The 16,105-nt window shown below is 42.3% G+C and overlaps 1 protein-coding gene across 2 annotated transcripts in view; it reads left to right on the top strand.

The window, feature by feature from the left end:
* The window catches only part of LOC138965371 (sortilin-like), a 109,443-nt gene that overhangs the window by 13,098 nt on the left and 80,240 nt on the right, over positions 1–16,105 (top strand). For both annotated transcript variants that reach the window (XM_070337514.1, XM_070337513.1), the window contains exons 5-16: positions 275–439; positions 4,522–4,592; positions 4,916–4,998; positions 6,216–6,358; positions 7,454–7,537; positions 7,995–8,055; positions 8,926–9,035; positions 9,405–9,545; positions 9,935–10,037; positions 11,580–11,656; positions 13,704–13,980; positions 15,466–15,586. In XM_070337514.1, coding sequence (XP_070193615.1) covers positions 275–439; positions 4,522–4,592; positions 4,916–4,998; positions 6,216–6,358; positions 7,454–7,537; positions 7,995–8,055; positions 8,926–9,035; positions 9,405–9,545; positions 9,935–10,037; positions 11,580–11,656; positions 13,704–13,980; positions 15,466–15,586 — 1,436 coding nt within the window. The remainder of the gene's footprint in view (positions 1–274; positions 440–4,521; positions 4,593–4,915; positions 4,999–6,215; positions 6,359–7,453; positions 7,538–7,994; positions 8,056–8,925; positions 9,036–9,404; positions 9,546–9,934; positions 10,038–11,579; positions 11,657–13,703; positions 13,981–15,465; positions 15,587–16,105) is intronic.

The raw sequence follows: 16,105 nt of genomic DNA, 5'->3' as shown, positions 1-16,105 counted from the left end.
TCCAAGATAAGTGTGTGTGAGGGTGGGTGTGTGTGTGTGTGTGTGTGTGTGTGTATGTGTGTATGTGTGATACTTAATATTACCATGCAACGTATTGTTTAATTGATATGTGTGAGTTCACTGTGAACAGTCAGAACAGTGTAATTGCTTTGTGTATGTGTTTTTACCAAAAAAAACCAGCGCTTTAAGCAGATATTAACCCTGGATAAATTCGCTCTAAAAATATTATGTATGTGTATTATTATTATTATTATTAACTTTCTGTGTGACCCAGGTTTACCTGATCAGCGAGGAGCACTTCCTGTACAAGTCAGAGAACGGCGGTGACACCTGGGCCAAGGTGGTGTTACCTTCACTGGAAATCGTAGGGCCAGACCTGATTTTCCACGGAGATGAGAAGTACAAAGACCACATCATGATCATCACCACTAACAAGAAGGTCAGTGGAAACCTTTGGGGTAATCCGCTCGTCCAGTCAAAGATGTCTTCCTTGCTGTGTACACGGGAACCCCCCTTTTGAGACCTCCACAAATCTGAGAAAAGAAGGTCTTAACAAGTCGCGTAAGGCAAAATTACTACATTTAGTCAAGCTGTGGAACTCACAGAATGAAACTGAACGCACTGCATTTTTTTTTTACAATGACCGTAGTCCGCCGCTTGTGCAAAACGGAGTGAAACTGACGAGCCTGTTTAGCGCGGTAGTGGTTTCGCTGTGCTGCATAGCACGCTTTTCTGTACCTCTCTTCGTTTGAACTTTCTGAGCGTGTTTTTAATCCAAACATATCATATCTATATGTTTTTGGAATCAGGAACCGACAAGGAATAAGATGAAATTGTTTTTAAAGGGCAGCTGTCGGGTTGCCTGGTCTCAAAAATGCGCGGAGTCGCGTGCAAAAACGCGTTTAAGAGTTTTCTGAGTTGATTCAACTAAAGACTGTTGATTTGGTCCAGAAGAAGACACTTTCATCATTAGTTTGAAACCATTAAAATGCGTGAAACTTTCTGCTAGTTCTCACAATCCGCAAAAAAACGAAGCAGTTGGCAGGCCGAAACGACTCAAAATCCGCGACCGACAACTCTGTCAGCACAAGAAAGACGCCGCAGCGTTAGCCTTGCTGTGACGTCACTCGAGGAAGCCGATAAGGCCGCTGTGAAGTTTACAGTACAATGTAGACTACAGCTGGACATCTGTAATGCTGTACGCGTGATTGATTCTTGCACAAAGTAAAGTATTAGGATGGTAATATCTTCTCAAGACCCACATTCACATTTTCTCTTCTTTGATCTGATCGACTGCAACCTTTACAAGTCATTTCTAAAGTGGTTCACATGCTGTTGCTACTCCTCCAGTCCACCTGGTTAAACCATAAAGTTGCTCAACCACAGACCCTCGTGTCCCTTGTCAGCAGACACTGTACACTTATGAAGAAGGTCCGCTTGAGGTGTCACACCAATTACCGTGTACGTGTGAGGTACTGAATTCAAGACAAAAGCCAACTCTGTCGGTGGGAAAATCTAGGAAAGAGATGATGATAATACATCTTCAGTTACTCACTCAAGTAGATAGACGAGATAAGATAAAGGGAAGAGAGACGGAGACAAAGATGAAACAGTGGATCTAGTGTGGAAAATGGGGGAGGGGGGTTCGGCCGCAAAAAATCAAAGATGAATTTGTCAAACTGTGTTTGTGATGGTTATCGTGTGTGTGTGTGTGTGTGTGTGTGTGTGTGTGTGTGTGTCATAACACGTATGTGTTTGTGTGTGTGTATATGTGTGATAACGTGTGTGTGTGTGTGTGTCTGTGTCTGTGTCTGTGTGTGTCTGTGTGTGAGTGTGTTTGTGTGTGTGATTGTGTTCCTCGACGCGTGACAATATCTGCCAATAAGTTAAACAAAAACAGGGTTCAAGTGGAACAAAAGCAGGAGGGGGACGGACGACATGTTATGAACTCCGTTTTTTACTGCGAAATTTTGGCCTGGGAGAAGTCACCCCATCCTAAGTTTCTCTTCACCTACCCGTGAAGTATGCTTGAGGGCTTGACTAGACAACCCGATTGCGCCCATTACACGGCATAAAGAGAGCACCGTTCAACTCGGCCGATTCCGCGGCTGACGTCACGCGTCCAAGGGAAGTAATTTTCGAGCGGGCTGCATTGACTCAGCCAAGAATGCAAACTTTCTTCGATTAAAGACATTGTAGCATGTCTAAAGTCTTCGGACTTGTGTTATCAAGCTGTCAAAATCACCAAGTAACTTTTAAGTATAGTTTCAGTTACATGATAACTCATTCTAAGGAACAGATTTTGAGAGCCACAACCCGACAGCTGCCCTTTAAATCGATTTCGGAAATTTAATTTTGATCATAATTTTTATATTTTTAATTTTCAGAGCTTGTTTTTAATCCAAATATAACATATGCATATGTTTTTGGAATCAGAAAATGACGAAGAATAAGATGAAATTGTTTTTGGATCGTTTAATAAAAAAATAATTTTAATTACAAGTTTCCGATTTTTAATGACCAAACTCACTCATTAGTTTTTAAGCCACCAAGCTGAAATGCAATACCAAACCCCGGCCTTCGTCGAAGATTGCTTTGCCAAAATTTCAATCAATTTAATTGAAAAATGAGGGTGTGACAGTGCCGCCTCAACTTTTACAAAAAGCCGGATATGACGTCATCAAAAGTATTTATAAAAAAAAATAAAAAAACGTCCAGGGATATCATTCCCAGGAACTCTCATGTCAAATTTCATAAAGATCGGTCCAGTAGTTTGGTCTGAATCGCTCTACACTCACACACGCACAGACAGACACACACACACACAGACAGACAGACAGACACACACACACACACACACACACACACACACACACACACACGCTGAGATACCGACACACACACACACACTCACACACACACCACGACCCTCGTCTCGATTCCCCCTCTACGTTAAAACATTTAGTCAAAACTTGACTAAATGTAAAAAGGAGGGAGTCTTAAAATGGGGGTACATTTACAGAGGATATGAACAGAAAGTCTTAGAAAAGAAGGTCTTAAAATGGAGGGGGTCTTTAAAGGGGTGTTCCACTGTAGTGTCCGTCCTGTCCCCCAGTACCATAATTATGCGTATTTAGCTCACACACCAAGCCTGACATGTTTGAAAATCAGGGATTAAAAAAACCTAATGATTGTAAGTTTGTGGAAGGTTTACTTGACACAAGCATGGGTGAAAGTAGCTCGTCAATTGACTGAAATCCGTCAATCTGAAAATAAGTCTGACGGAAATTCCGTCAATCTGCAATTTTGAAAAAAACGAAGAAAAAAACCCGAAACTACTTGCGGAACGCGTTTTCGAACTGCTATAGTGAACCGGTTGCAGTTTGCCCGGGTTGGAGTTCATGAAACTAAAACTGTGTGTGATAAGTTTGGTGCTTGAAACTCAAGTGCTTTTCCTTGAGAACTTTGCACTATAAGAGATGCTACTGCTTAGTTGCTACTTTGTGCAGTGCTACATCATGCTGTTTGCATGTGTGACATTCTGTTTCATCATTTATTTCAATGCCTGTCTGGCAATGTTTGCTTCTTATAATTAAATATTTCGAACTTTTATTTCAGTTGTTCAGTTGTTCACTTTCTATTTCATGTAGTATGGCTGTTGTCAATGTTAATTGTTATCAATTGTGTCGTTGTGTTGGAAGATGCAAGTGTGAAAGGATACAAAAGAAAAATGATTACTTCTGTGAATTGTTTTGATTTTGTTTACCCTTTTTACCATATCATTAGAATCTGAAGGTATTTTTTTGACCTGCATGATAGTGTATTTTTTTGCCAGGAAAGGCCACAAAATCACAATGAATAATGCAAAAATTCGTTTTCGGCCGGGGGGCGTTGCCCCGTACCCCGCCAGGGCCTCAGCGGCCCCTGGACCCCTGTCTCCAAAAAATTTCACTCTATTTGATTTTCCTAGGTTTCACCCATGCAAAAGAACACATTCCCTGGAACCTTGATGCAAAGGTCTTTAACTCATTGTCTCCCAGGTACGGATATATCCGTACCAACCTATAAGGCTCTATCTGACCAGGTACGGATGTATCCGCTCAGACTGTTAGCTTCAGTCGCTTCCTGTTACATCCACCTAACGCCTGCACTCCAGCGTGTTGATACAGAGTTATTGAACAGTTACTACAATACTGAGTGACCTGCTGCAGCACAGCTGGTCTCGGCTAAAAAAAACTTGGTCAACATAGGTGGGGTAGAAAGTGTTAAAGTGAACGAACAAAATACGCGACAGATAAATAATTGTGCTAACATTAAATCCTTCCAAGATGGCAGTGTATTCAGTTGATTGAGAGGTGCTTGAATGCTGTGATGTGCAGAAATGATAATGTGATAAAGAGAATGATTAGTTAATTGTCAGAAATGTTTCGTGTTTTTTGGTCAATAATTAAACGTTCCTATAACCTACCTTTGTTGTTTTTGGATGTTGTCAGAAATGTCTTGTGCTTGTTTGTTGTGCAGCTCCTAATGACCAAAAATAATTTCAAGACACTCGATGTGGTCCAAGAACGACTTGTCCAAAACGCACATTGGTAAGTGGGCTGGGTTTTGTCAAATTCAAAAAGAGAGCGGTCGAGTGTGTGTGTGTGTGTGCAGTGAGTGCGTATGGGTGTGTGCGCTAAGTAATAGGTACAGATCTGTGGTTGGCTGTGTTTATGTCATGGCTGTGTTGTGTGTGTGTGTGTGTGTGTGTGTGTGTGTGTGTGTGTGTGTGTGTGTGTGTGTGTGTGAGACTCAGCGAAGAAGAAAGAAAAAATGCAGGAATAGTCAATGTTTATATTAAGTTGACTTCAATTTTGTTCTTAAAGTTTTAAGACTTTGTGTTATTAATAGTGGTTTTTTTTCTTTGTCTCAGGGGTACTGATGCTTCTGGCTCAGCAACAGACATGTTCATGTTGTATGGCCAACAGAAACAGGACTTATTCCCCTTTTTCATGGGTAAGTGTAATTTGGTGGATTTTATTTTCAGCATTTACCTTATGCTTTTGTTTTGTCTGAGTGTGTCCTGTTACAGAGTGGGGGTTTGCACTTGTCTTTCATCGTGCTATTCAAGTCCATTGGTTTGTACACACGCTTAGCGCTTGCATTTTGTGTGTTTGTAATAAAATAATAATAATAATAATAAATCAATTTTCTATAGCGCAAGTCCCGAATTCACAGCTCCAAGCGCTTTACAATTCCAATGAACACACACACACACACCACACCACACCACACCACACCACACCACACCACACCACACCACACCACACCACACCACACACACGCGCACACACACACACACACACACACACACACACACACACACACACACACACACACACACACAGAGGATATACAAGATATGTCACAGATTTTGTAAGCAAATCCAAGATGGTCTGGGCCATGTTCACATCTTGCATGCACAGATGTAGCCAAACTAAATATTCAGTACCAAAGACTCTTTCTGCTCTTAAAATCTAGTACTGTACTGGTCGCCCACAAAACAAGCAAGTTGAACAGAAGCTCAACTTTTTATGATGGATCAGAGTATTGATTGATGAAAACTTGCTGGTCTTTTTAAAACAATTTTTGTCCAATTTTCAGTGGACTTTGAGTAGACTTTTGCATTAAGTTTGTTGATGCAAAATCGCTGGAAAGATGTCTCCTTGTGAAGAGTGTAAGTTACTCGGCAATTTTAAGCTGGCTTCTCTAACCCAGGTGCGGGAGGTATTACTAATGTGAGCCAATGAAAGATGGCACACAATGACAGAAAATCATAGCCTGCAACCAGGGCCGAGGTGCACGCGAAAGTTACCAACCAGGAGCCATCTGCGGTATTGGATTGGTTAAAATTGGTTGTGATTTCAAGGAATCAGACACCGCGGTTTGTTCTCTCCCATTTGAGTGGCACCCACTTTCTCTTTGTGTAGCTCAGCCCAGAGCGCACACCAGGATGATTTGTTCCCAAATCAGCTTTGGGGTTGAACAGGACTCACCTGGGGTTTCAAGTTAGATCAAAATCGGGCAGATTGTTGACATTGCCAACTTTGCGCCCAGTTTGTCTTGCCAAATTCTGAGCGACTTCTCGCTGCCAAAAGTTGGTTGAAAATGGTCCATGTGAAGAGCACTTAAAGCATGTGTGTGTACGTGTGTGTCCTTTGTTTCCCTGGCAGACTCCAGTGTGACAGTGTACGAGCTGCAGCGCAGATCGGTGGATCGGTTAGGGTGGAAAACTGTCAAAAAGAACGTCGTCGACTTCGGGATCCAGGGCGACTTCCTGTATGCTTCTGTCTACAAGGGTGACAATCCAGACATCGTTAGTATTTGATTCATTCTTTCTTATTTTTTTTCTATTTTTTTCTTCTTCGTTTGTGGGCTGAAACTCCCACAGTTTTTACCTCGCCATTTAGGCAGCCATACGCTGCTTTTGGTGGAAATTCATTCTTTGACTGGCTGACTATGGGACTGGTCAAATGATTGATTGATTGACTGACTGACTGAACTGAAGTTTGGATGATAGGTTTGTTGGTTGATGGATTGTTTGACCGATTGATTTTGTTGATGAATGGGTTAACGGATGTTGAGTTTGAGATTATTTAAATGGTTTGATGATTAATTGATTGATTGATTGATTGATTGATTAATTGTAATAACAGTTACTTTTTGGCTCACGAAGTGTAGCCTATGCGATCGTAACTTTGTCTGTCTGTGCGTTTGTGCGTTTGTGCGTGTGTGTGTGTGTTTGTGCGTGTGTATGTCTGTGGTAGAAACTTTAACATTTCCGAGTCTATGTGTGAGTGGTTATCCAAGACTATGGATAAAGCTCGCATAAGATTACGTCACGGTCAAAAGTGTTTGACGTCAATTAATGCATCATGACGGCATGCCTCCCTGTAGTCTTTCTCTCTCGCGTGGTGTGTGTGGTCTCGGTCATTGTTATTTTGAGCGGGCCGAGACTATTTGGCAGTCGTGTCCCTGTAAGTAGGCTACATGCAGACAGACAGATCTAGATCTAGTGTCTCTCTTTCTTGCACAGTGTCACCTAAGCTTACTGTGTGTGTGGGTGTGTATGTGTGACGGAGTGATTGAGTTTGTGTTACTGTTTGTTTATTTCTTACGTGAGCCTTGAAGGCTTCGCCTCTTGTTATATTTATGGTTCTGTGGCTTGTATTTCAATGTGTACTGGCACATCCAGAAAGTTATTTTTCTTGAAATGTTAAATTGTGTGATTTCAAGGACAGAATGCTTTCTTATGCACTTTACCAGCTTTGAATCACCAAGCAACTTAACGCTGTAATTACAGTTACTTAATGCTGTAAAATTATGTGAGTGTAATTTACAGTGGAAAGCTAAATATAATACATGTACATGCATGGCTTCTAAAGTGACTGTTGTTTGTTTCACCGAACAGAACAGCGAGAGACTGCTGATTGTGTCCAATGATAACGGAGAACACTGGAACGAGGCCCAGCTGCCCACCATCACCAGTGATAGGGTCAGTAGCAAAGAGAGAGAGAGTGAGGGGGGGGGGGGAGATGTAGAGAGTGTTTGTATGTGTGAGAGAGAGATTGTGTGTGTGTGTGAAAGAGAGCAAGAGAGAGTGGGTGTGTGTGTGTGAGAGAGTATGTGTGCGTGTGTGAAAGAGAGAGAGAGTGGGTGTGTATGTGTGAGAGAGAGTGCTCTCATATATATGAGAAAAAGAGAGTATGTGTGAGAGAGAGAGTGTGTGTGTATTGTTTGAGAGAGACGGAGAGTGTGTGTTTGTGTGTGTGAGAAAGAGAGTGTGTGTGTACCACTGTATGTGTGTGAGAGAGAGAAAGAGAGAGAGTGTGTGTGTGTGTGTGTGTGTGTGTGTGTGTGTGTGTGTGTGTGTGTGTGTGTGTGTGTGTGTGTGTGTGTGTGAAAGTAGTGTTGTAGAGAAGATTGACAACAGCTCTTGTTTTGTGTTGCAGTTTTTCTCAGTATTGGACATGTCAGAGGGACTAATCTTCATGCATGTCGACAATCCTGGTGGTGAGTATTTTCTTATCGGTTTAGAAGTTTTCTTGGATGTATAGACAGTGAAACCTCGCTATTCACACCCCCACCCACCCCCCCCCACCCCCCCCTCAAACCCCACCCAATCATTTGTTCAGCAATTTTCTTTATAGACAAAAAAAAAAAAAAATGTTAAGTTTAGTTTATGGAACTTTCATTATAGACAAAATAAAACATTCACTATTCAGTTGATCTAATGGTCTTTATAGTGGATAGACACTTATTTTTTAGATACTAGTTTTTGAGTCACTTGAGAAAAAGTGACTCTATGTAATCGGTCAGTGTTAGTCTGTCCGGCCGTCCGTCCGGCCGTCCGTCCGGCCGGCCGTCCGGCCGTCCGTCCGGCCGGCCGTCCGTAGACACCACCTTAACGTTGGACTTTTCTCGGAAACTATCAAAGCGATCGGGCTCATATTTTGTTTAGTCGTGACCTCCAATGACCTCTACACTTTAACGATGGTTTCGTTGACCTTTGACCTTTTTCAAGGTCACAGGTCAGCGTCAAAGGAAAAATTAGACATTTTATATCTTTGACAAAGTTCATCGGATGTGATTGAAACTTTGTAGGATTATTCTTTACATCAAAGTATTTACATCTGTAGCCTTTTACGAACGTTATCAGAAAAACAAGGGAGATAACTAGCCTTTTCTGTTCGGCAACACACAACTTAACGTTGGGCTTTTCTCGGAAACTATAAAAGTGACCGGGCTCAAATTTTATGTGAACGTGACTCATTGTGTTGTGAATAGCAATTTCTTCCTGTCCATCTGATGCCTCATATAATATTCAGAACTGCGAAAGTGACTCGATCGAGCGTTTGCTCTTCTTGTTATTTAATTTTGTAGACACAGGCCATGGGACACTGTATACATCGGCCAGCAAAGGAATCTTCTTCTCCACCAGTCTGCAGCGCCATCTGTATCCCAATTTCAACAGCATCACCGACTTCTACAAGGTAAGTACCGCTAATAATAGACTATGCTTGAAGATAACTGTCTGGGGCCTTATTGGTTGTGGGAAAGTTGTGCCCCTTGGAAACAGCCAAGCAAACACATTGTGCTGATTGAAGGAGGCAAGCTATCATGTCTTCACAGTGATTTATCTTATGATAAGCTTGGATGGACAGTGTTTGGCACCTGAGGGAATAAGAAACATTCAGATGAACAAACAACTTTCATCCCCACAACAACAACAAAATGGAAGGGTGTTCACATACGTCCAATAACCTGGGTTTCTTCACGTCTTTGTTGTGCTTTTGTCCAATAAGAGATAATTTGGTTGTAGGTCAGTGGAGTAGAAATTTAAGTCCCATTGTGTTCTGCAGGTCACGTCGATGCAGGGCACGTATATCGCCAGTCAGCTGGACAAAGACAACAGTATTCACAGCGTCATCACCTTTGACCTTGGAGGCGAGTGGCATCCGTTGACCAAACCTGAGGGAACCAAGTGCAGAGACGACGCAAAGGTACAGACGGATAAACTGACCCCTCTGTTTGAAGCATCTCTTCAAGCCTAAGAAAGCTTTGACGCATCTTTTTTCTTAACTCTTTTTTTCCACTCAAGCGCAAAGCACCTCGTAGACCTGAAAATATGATAGATCTTGTCGATGGCTTCTAGGGTATCTTCCAGAGCTGTTGATAGTCAATTCGCCAGCTTATTCATAATAAAAATTGAAAGTTGCTCAAATGTTGTTTAAAGATCTCGCCGAACAGACAGACAGACAGGCAGAGAATTTAAGGCAGTGAATAGGGATGTTTTACTTGTTAATGTTGTAGTGTGTGGTGCTGTAGTGTTTGACCACATCTTTAATCCAGTGTGTGCTGTTGTCAAGTTTCCCGCTTTGTGTTGTTTCAGGAGTGCTCCCTTCAGATCCACAACACCTACAGTCTGCATCGCGGCGTCAACGCGCATCCCCCAATGAGTGCTGACGATGCGATTGGACTCATCATTGTCAATGGTATGTAACTATGGGGCAGGGAAATAGCTGTTTCAGTAGTGGCGTTGGCTTTGAAACCAGCTTGTTGCTGTTGGTATGGGTTGAAACCAGCTTGTTGCTGTTGGTATGGGTTGAAACCAGCTTGTTGCTGTTGGTATGGGTTGAAACCAGCTTGTTGCTGTTGGTATGGGTTGGAATCCTGGGTTCGGGGAGGGATTTATTTCCTGGAGTCAGCTCTGTGCAGACTCTCCTCCATGTCCAAACACGCCCGTGTGCATGCTTGTGCATGATAAAGAACCAGAGTTGACAGGAAAGTCTCATGTGTAGTGTTGCACTGCAAGGCAGCTCACTTTTCCCAGGGAGAAAGCAGCTATTGTTGGGGTTGAGGTTAAAGGTGGTTGTCTACATTTTTGCTTTTTTTCAATAATCTTATGGTTAGATTTCGCTAAAAAGTTATGTCAGATGATGAATGAACCATGGGGAAAAAAGTTATAGAACAAAAAAATATATGTAAATAGAGAATACTACATGGCTTGCTGTGTCGTACCAGATTTACACGAGTTGTTTTTTTAAATATTGAACTGCGAGCGAAAGCGAGCTGTTCACTATTTGAAAAAGCAACGAGTGTAAATCTGGTACGACACAGCAAGCCATGTAGTATTCTGTTTATCCTACATACTGTACTTACGTGTATTTTACTGAAAATGTCCTGCATTCGAGGCAGCTAAATTGAAGACGCTTGTTTTGGAACCTCGATCTCTTCCAAAGCCTCGTGCAATCTATTACGTCAAAGCAAAGAAACGTCACTCTGAAAGTGTGGCGTGACGTGTTAGTTCTAAAGATTCATCGAGGGTAATTAGCGAGCGCAATTTGTGTTTCTATAATGACGTTTGTCTCGGTGACTTTGGCATCATAAGCAGTGGAAAAACAGGTCCCTGCCAGACTTGCTTGACATGACCTCATTTACATGATATACACACGTGTGATTTGAACGATTATTATCTCACGGGTGTCTCTCTCACGTATGTAGGATAAACAAAGATTTTATTTTTGGGTAGCGTGACTCACGCTTCCAATATTTTGTTTTCTGTTTGCTGAGAACATGTGCTTTGCCTAAAAATACTGACCAATCAAGTTCATGTCACTATGCTTATAGCCACGCCCAAACAAGTGCAGCAACAGTTTGACACTGGAGCGCTGTCCACGCTTTTTTTTTAAACGCACAAAATGCACGGGATTTGAGAGGAGTTTTGCGCTTGGCATTTTCCAAATAAGGATATCCTACTATGATTACTACGCTGGAATACTACAATGAATTTTCAAACGGCTACATTGGCTTCGTCTTTCCCGATCGAAAGGGGGTGTATTAATGATATTTGTAGATAATAGACTCTGCATTTTAATGGTCAAATGGCGATTTCGGTATAAAAATGTAGACAAGGACCTTTAAAGTGATTGTCGTTAAAGTTGAAAACTACCAATTCTGATTTATGTTCAAGTTGAAAACTACCAATTCTGATTCATGTTCAAGTTGAAAACTACAAATTCTGATTATTTTTGCAGCTCATGCGGCCGCGAATCTTCAGATCACAGATCCTGACGTCTTCATTTCATCCGATGGTGGCTACTCATGGAGAAAGGTGGGTTTTGTTGGTGTTGTACGCCTTGTTGGTGTTGTACGCCTTGTTGGTGTTGTACGCCTTGTTGGTGTTGTACGCCTTGTTGGTGTTGTACGCCTTGTTATCTGGGACAAAAGGCTTTCAATGGTTTGGGAAGTGTGGAAGTTGGGGTGGCAAGGTTGCAGAACTGTTTGTTAAGTGTGTGAATCTATTTTGTTTTTAATGTTTTGACGTTATGATTTTGGTGTGTGCTTGTGTGTGGGTGCAATGTTTTTTTCTTTGCTGTCTGTGTCTCCAGATTTGACCTGTACCATGTAGGGACAGAGACAGGCATTAGCGCAGGTGGAACGATGTACAAGGCTTAATCTGTATGTGGAGAGCCCCTCTTTTCGGAAGCCATCAAAACGTATCTCCCTGCGGGGATATAGCTCAGTTGGTAGCGCGCTGGATTTGTATTCAGTTGGCCGCTGTCAGCGTGAGTTCGATCCCAGGTTCGGCGGAAATTTATTTCAGAGTCAACTTTGTGTGCAGACTCTCTTCGGTGTCCGAACCCTCCCCCCGTGTACACTACATTGGGTGTGCACGTTAAAGATCCCACGATTGACAAAAGGGTCTTTCCTGGCAAAATTGCTTAGGCACAGTTAATAATTGTCTACCTATACCCGTGTGACTTGGAATAATAGGCCGTGAAAGGTAAATATGCGCCGAAATGGCTGCAATCTACTGGCCGTATAAAATTTCATCTCACACGGCATCACTGCAGAGCGCCTAGAACTGTACCCACGGAATATGCGCGATATAAGCGTCATTGATTGATTGATTGATTGCTTTGCCATCAGGAAGAGGAAGCGTCTTGTATATTCACAGGCTCAACCCAAGATGCACTCAATTTTTTTCTGGTCCACTTTTACTGTAAAAAAATTTTTGACCCTGACATGCAGGCAGCCGTGCTCAGTTTTCGCGGGGTTAGGAGGAAGGAACTGTTGCCTTGGCGACCACTTCTCGTAAATCATTAAATGACCACCTGCCCACAGCGACCACCCCAAATGAACCCCGACAAGTTGTTTTCTATATGATTCATCTTTCCATAGCAACCATCTGTCTATTATGACCACTTTTGGTCGGTCTTTTTGGTGGTCGTTATAGACACCGTGGACTGTTTATAATGACCACTTTTGGTCAGTCCTTTTGGTGGTCGTTATAGACACCGTGGACTGTTTATAATGACCACTTTTGGTCAGTCCTTTTGGTGGTCGTTATAGACACCGTGGACTGTTTATAATGACCACTTTTGGTCGGTCCTTATGGTGGTCGTTATAGACACCGTGGACTGTTTATAATGACCACTTTTGGTCGGTCCTTATGGTGGTCGTTATAGACACCGTGGACTGTTTATAATGACCACTTTTGGTCAGTCCTTATGGTGGTCGTTATAGACACCGTGGACTGTTTATAATGACCACTTTTGGTCGGTCCTTATGGTGGTCGTTATAGACACCGTGGACTGTTTATAATGACCACTTTTGGTCAGTCCTTATGGTGGTTGTTATAGACACCGTGGACTGTTTATAATGACCACTTTTGGTCAGTCTTTATGGTGGTCGTTATAGACACCGTGGACTGTTTATAATGACCACTTTTGGTCAGTCCTTTTGGTGGTCGTTATAGACACCGTGGACTGTTTATAATGACCACTTTTGGTCGGTCCTTTTGGTGGTCGTTATAGACACCGTGTACTGTTTATGATGACCACTTTTGGTCGGTCCTTATGGTGGTCGTTAAAGACACCGTGGACTGTTTATAATAAAAATGTTATCTCTCACTCTCACGTGAGAGGGAAAGTGATAATACGTCGCTGAACGAATGGATCCCGTCCTGTGAAGACGTACGTGGTGCTCTCTCCTCACTTTGCTTTGCTTTCATCTCTCTCTCAACCTTTCTCTGTTACAACGTCATCCCTTTCCTCTCTACATTGTGGTCGATAAAACTACAATTAGACTTCACCCACTCAGGTAAGTTTGGTCATCATTTTGCAATATTTCTTTATCACTTTCTTTTCCTGTCCCAGGCGTTGGACGGCCCCCACTCGTACATCATCGCTGACTCTGGCGGCCTGATCGTTGCCATGTCGCTCAAGACGCCCACACCCACTGAGCTCAAATTCTCCACCGACGAGGGCCGTTGCTGGCACAACTACCAATTTACTAATGAGACCATCCACCACACCGGACTGCTGACGGAACCTGGCGGCAAATCCATGACGGTGGCAGTGTGGGGTTACAATGTGGACAACAAGAAATGGACGGTCAATGTTATCGACTTTACTGATGTCGTCGGAGATAGATGTGAGTGTCTTGGGATGCCTGCTGTTAGAGTGATCCCTCTTTTGTTTTTGTGTTGGTGCTTGTATCTGTTTGAAGAGTTTTCTGATGGAGTTGAGGGTTTGGTTATTTGTTGAGTGTTTCTTTTAGTTTGTGTCATGTTGTGCATTTAAACAAAATTATTTTTAAATCTATTCATCTGTCTGAAGTGTTTATTCAGGGCGTTCTTTGTAGAGTATTTCCTGTTGTATTTGTAATCAAGTGCACATTTTTGAATCTATTATTCATTTTAGCTGTGTGTCTTCTTTCATATGTGGCTTCTTCCAAGTTAAAAGGAAAAGGTGACATGTTCCTTCAGCTCTAAAACTTAGCTCGTCGCAGATCTGGTGAGGCTTTTATATGGGATAAGACCATCCCTCCACTTGGTCACATACCAAAAATGAACAGCTTGGGTGTTCTCTATGACCACTGATATTTTTTTTAAGAATGTATTTCATAAAAGGTAATGGTACCTTTTTTGGAAATTAATTTATATAAAGATTCCAACTCGTCACAGTAAGCAGTCGGTAGTTTTGGTTTTTGGTATGTGACCAAATGGAGGGATGGTCTTACACCTGACTACACCTGACTACACCTGACCAGATCTGAGACAGTAAGGCGAACTGTTTTGGCGAGGCGGAGTGGGCCTTTAATTAAAGGTACTGAACTTGTCAAATCCAGGTGCCCGGAGCCCCTTGGGCATTTGGTCATACCTCAGGCAGCTATCCGTTAGAAGAACTACCAAGTTTTATTTACTTGCACCCAAAGAGTCAAGAACTGCGATTTTTTTACGAATTAATTTCGTACTCGGACCCGGCTGGTCTTGGCCTATTTTTGGATCCAAATTTAGATCAGGTGATCACCACATCATGCACAAAAAGACACGTCACTAGCAAACTATGTCAGACGTCATCATGAGTTTGTGTAAAACAAAATGGAGGCCGGAATCACTCAAGTTGAATCGAACTCCGACCAAACGCCACGTGATAACTAGGTTAATTTATGCACTCGCGTGAACAAGAAACTGTCGCGCTTCACAGATGTCGTCGTTGGGTAGTTTTGGGTTTGTTTTACTACCATAGGTGGATTTTTGAACTGTAAATGCACTCAGCTGCAACAAAAACGCAAAACGAAGGCTGTGAGCTGCACTGTGCCTTTAAGTCTATCTGCACACAAGAAAAACGTTCACTGTGCCAGATTCAACTGTTTTCGCCAGGCGGAGTGGGTCTTTAATTAAGTATATCTGCACACAAGAAAAACGTTCACTGTGCCAGATTCAACTGTTTTCGCCAGGCGGAGTGGGTCTTTAATTAAGTATATCTGCACACAAGAAAAACGTTCACTGTGCCAGATTCAACTGTTTTCGCGAGGCGGAGTGGGCCTTTAATTAAGTATATCTGCACACAAGAAAAACGTTCACTGTGCCAGATTCAACTGTTCAAGTTTGCAATGTGTGCTTGTTTGTCACAGGCTCAGCTGAAGACTACGAGGAATGGATTCCCCACGAGTCCATGAAAAAGGAGGACCCCAAACGACAAGCCTGTCTCTTGGGATCAAAGGTCAAATATCAACGGCTAAAACACGACTCTTGGTGAGGCTTTGATCACCCTTTTTTCTCTACGACAGGGAATATTGCAAAAGGGGGGGGGGGGGGGATTTTCTTTGTCAAAATGGCCATACAAGTTTGACAAGTTTGAAAGTTTTAGGCAGTCCTTGGTGTCATTTACTTTCACTGATGATGGGAACAAGCATTAGTCATTGAACAAATGTCAAAAGTCCATGGAGGAAAAAGTAAGTAATTCCGCGGAACAGATGGCAAAGTTGTGGGAGATTTGAAATAAGTTGTGATGTTTTGCTAATGCCAAACACCATCTCTGTTCTGAGATTTATTTGTTCCTTCACTGCTTTTCTGCACAAGTCTTTGTAATGGGTGGAAAATGTCTAAATCACTATGATTAGTGGTTTCTGTTATTTCGGCTTTATTTGTTTAGGGTTTGTTTTGAAATACTTGTTGGTGTGTGTTTATTTCTTTATTTCTTTATTTGTTTCCTTCTTGTGTAATTGTACTCACAAAGATCATTTGGGGAAATGTTATATTTAGCGTAGGAAC

Source organism: Littorina saxatilis, linkage group LG4 (assembly GCF_037325665.1).
Source record: "Littorina saxatilis isolate snail1 linkage group LG4, US_GU_Lsax_2.0, whole genome shotgun sequence".
Classification (NCBI taxonomy): Eukaryota; Metazoa; Mollusca; class Gastropoda; order Littorinimorpha; family Littorinidae; genus Littorina; species Littorina saxatilis.
Note: the sequence above shows the minus strand (reverse complement) of the source record. Positions and strands in the feature narration are given on the sequence as shown.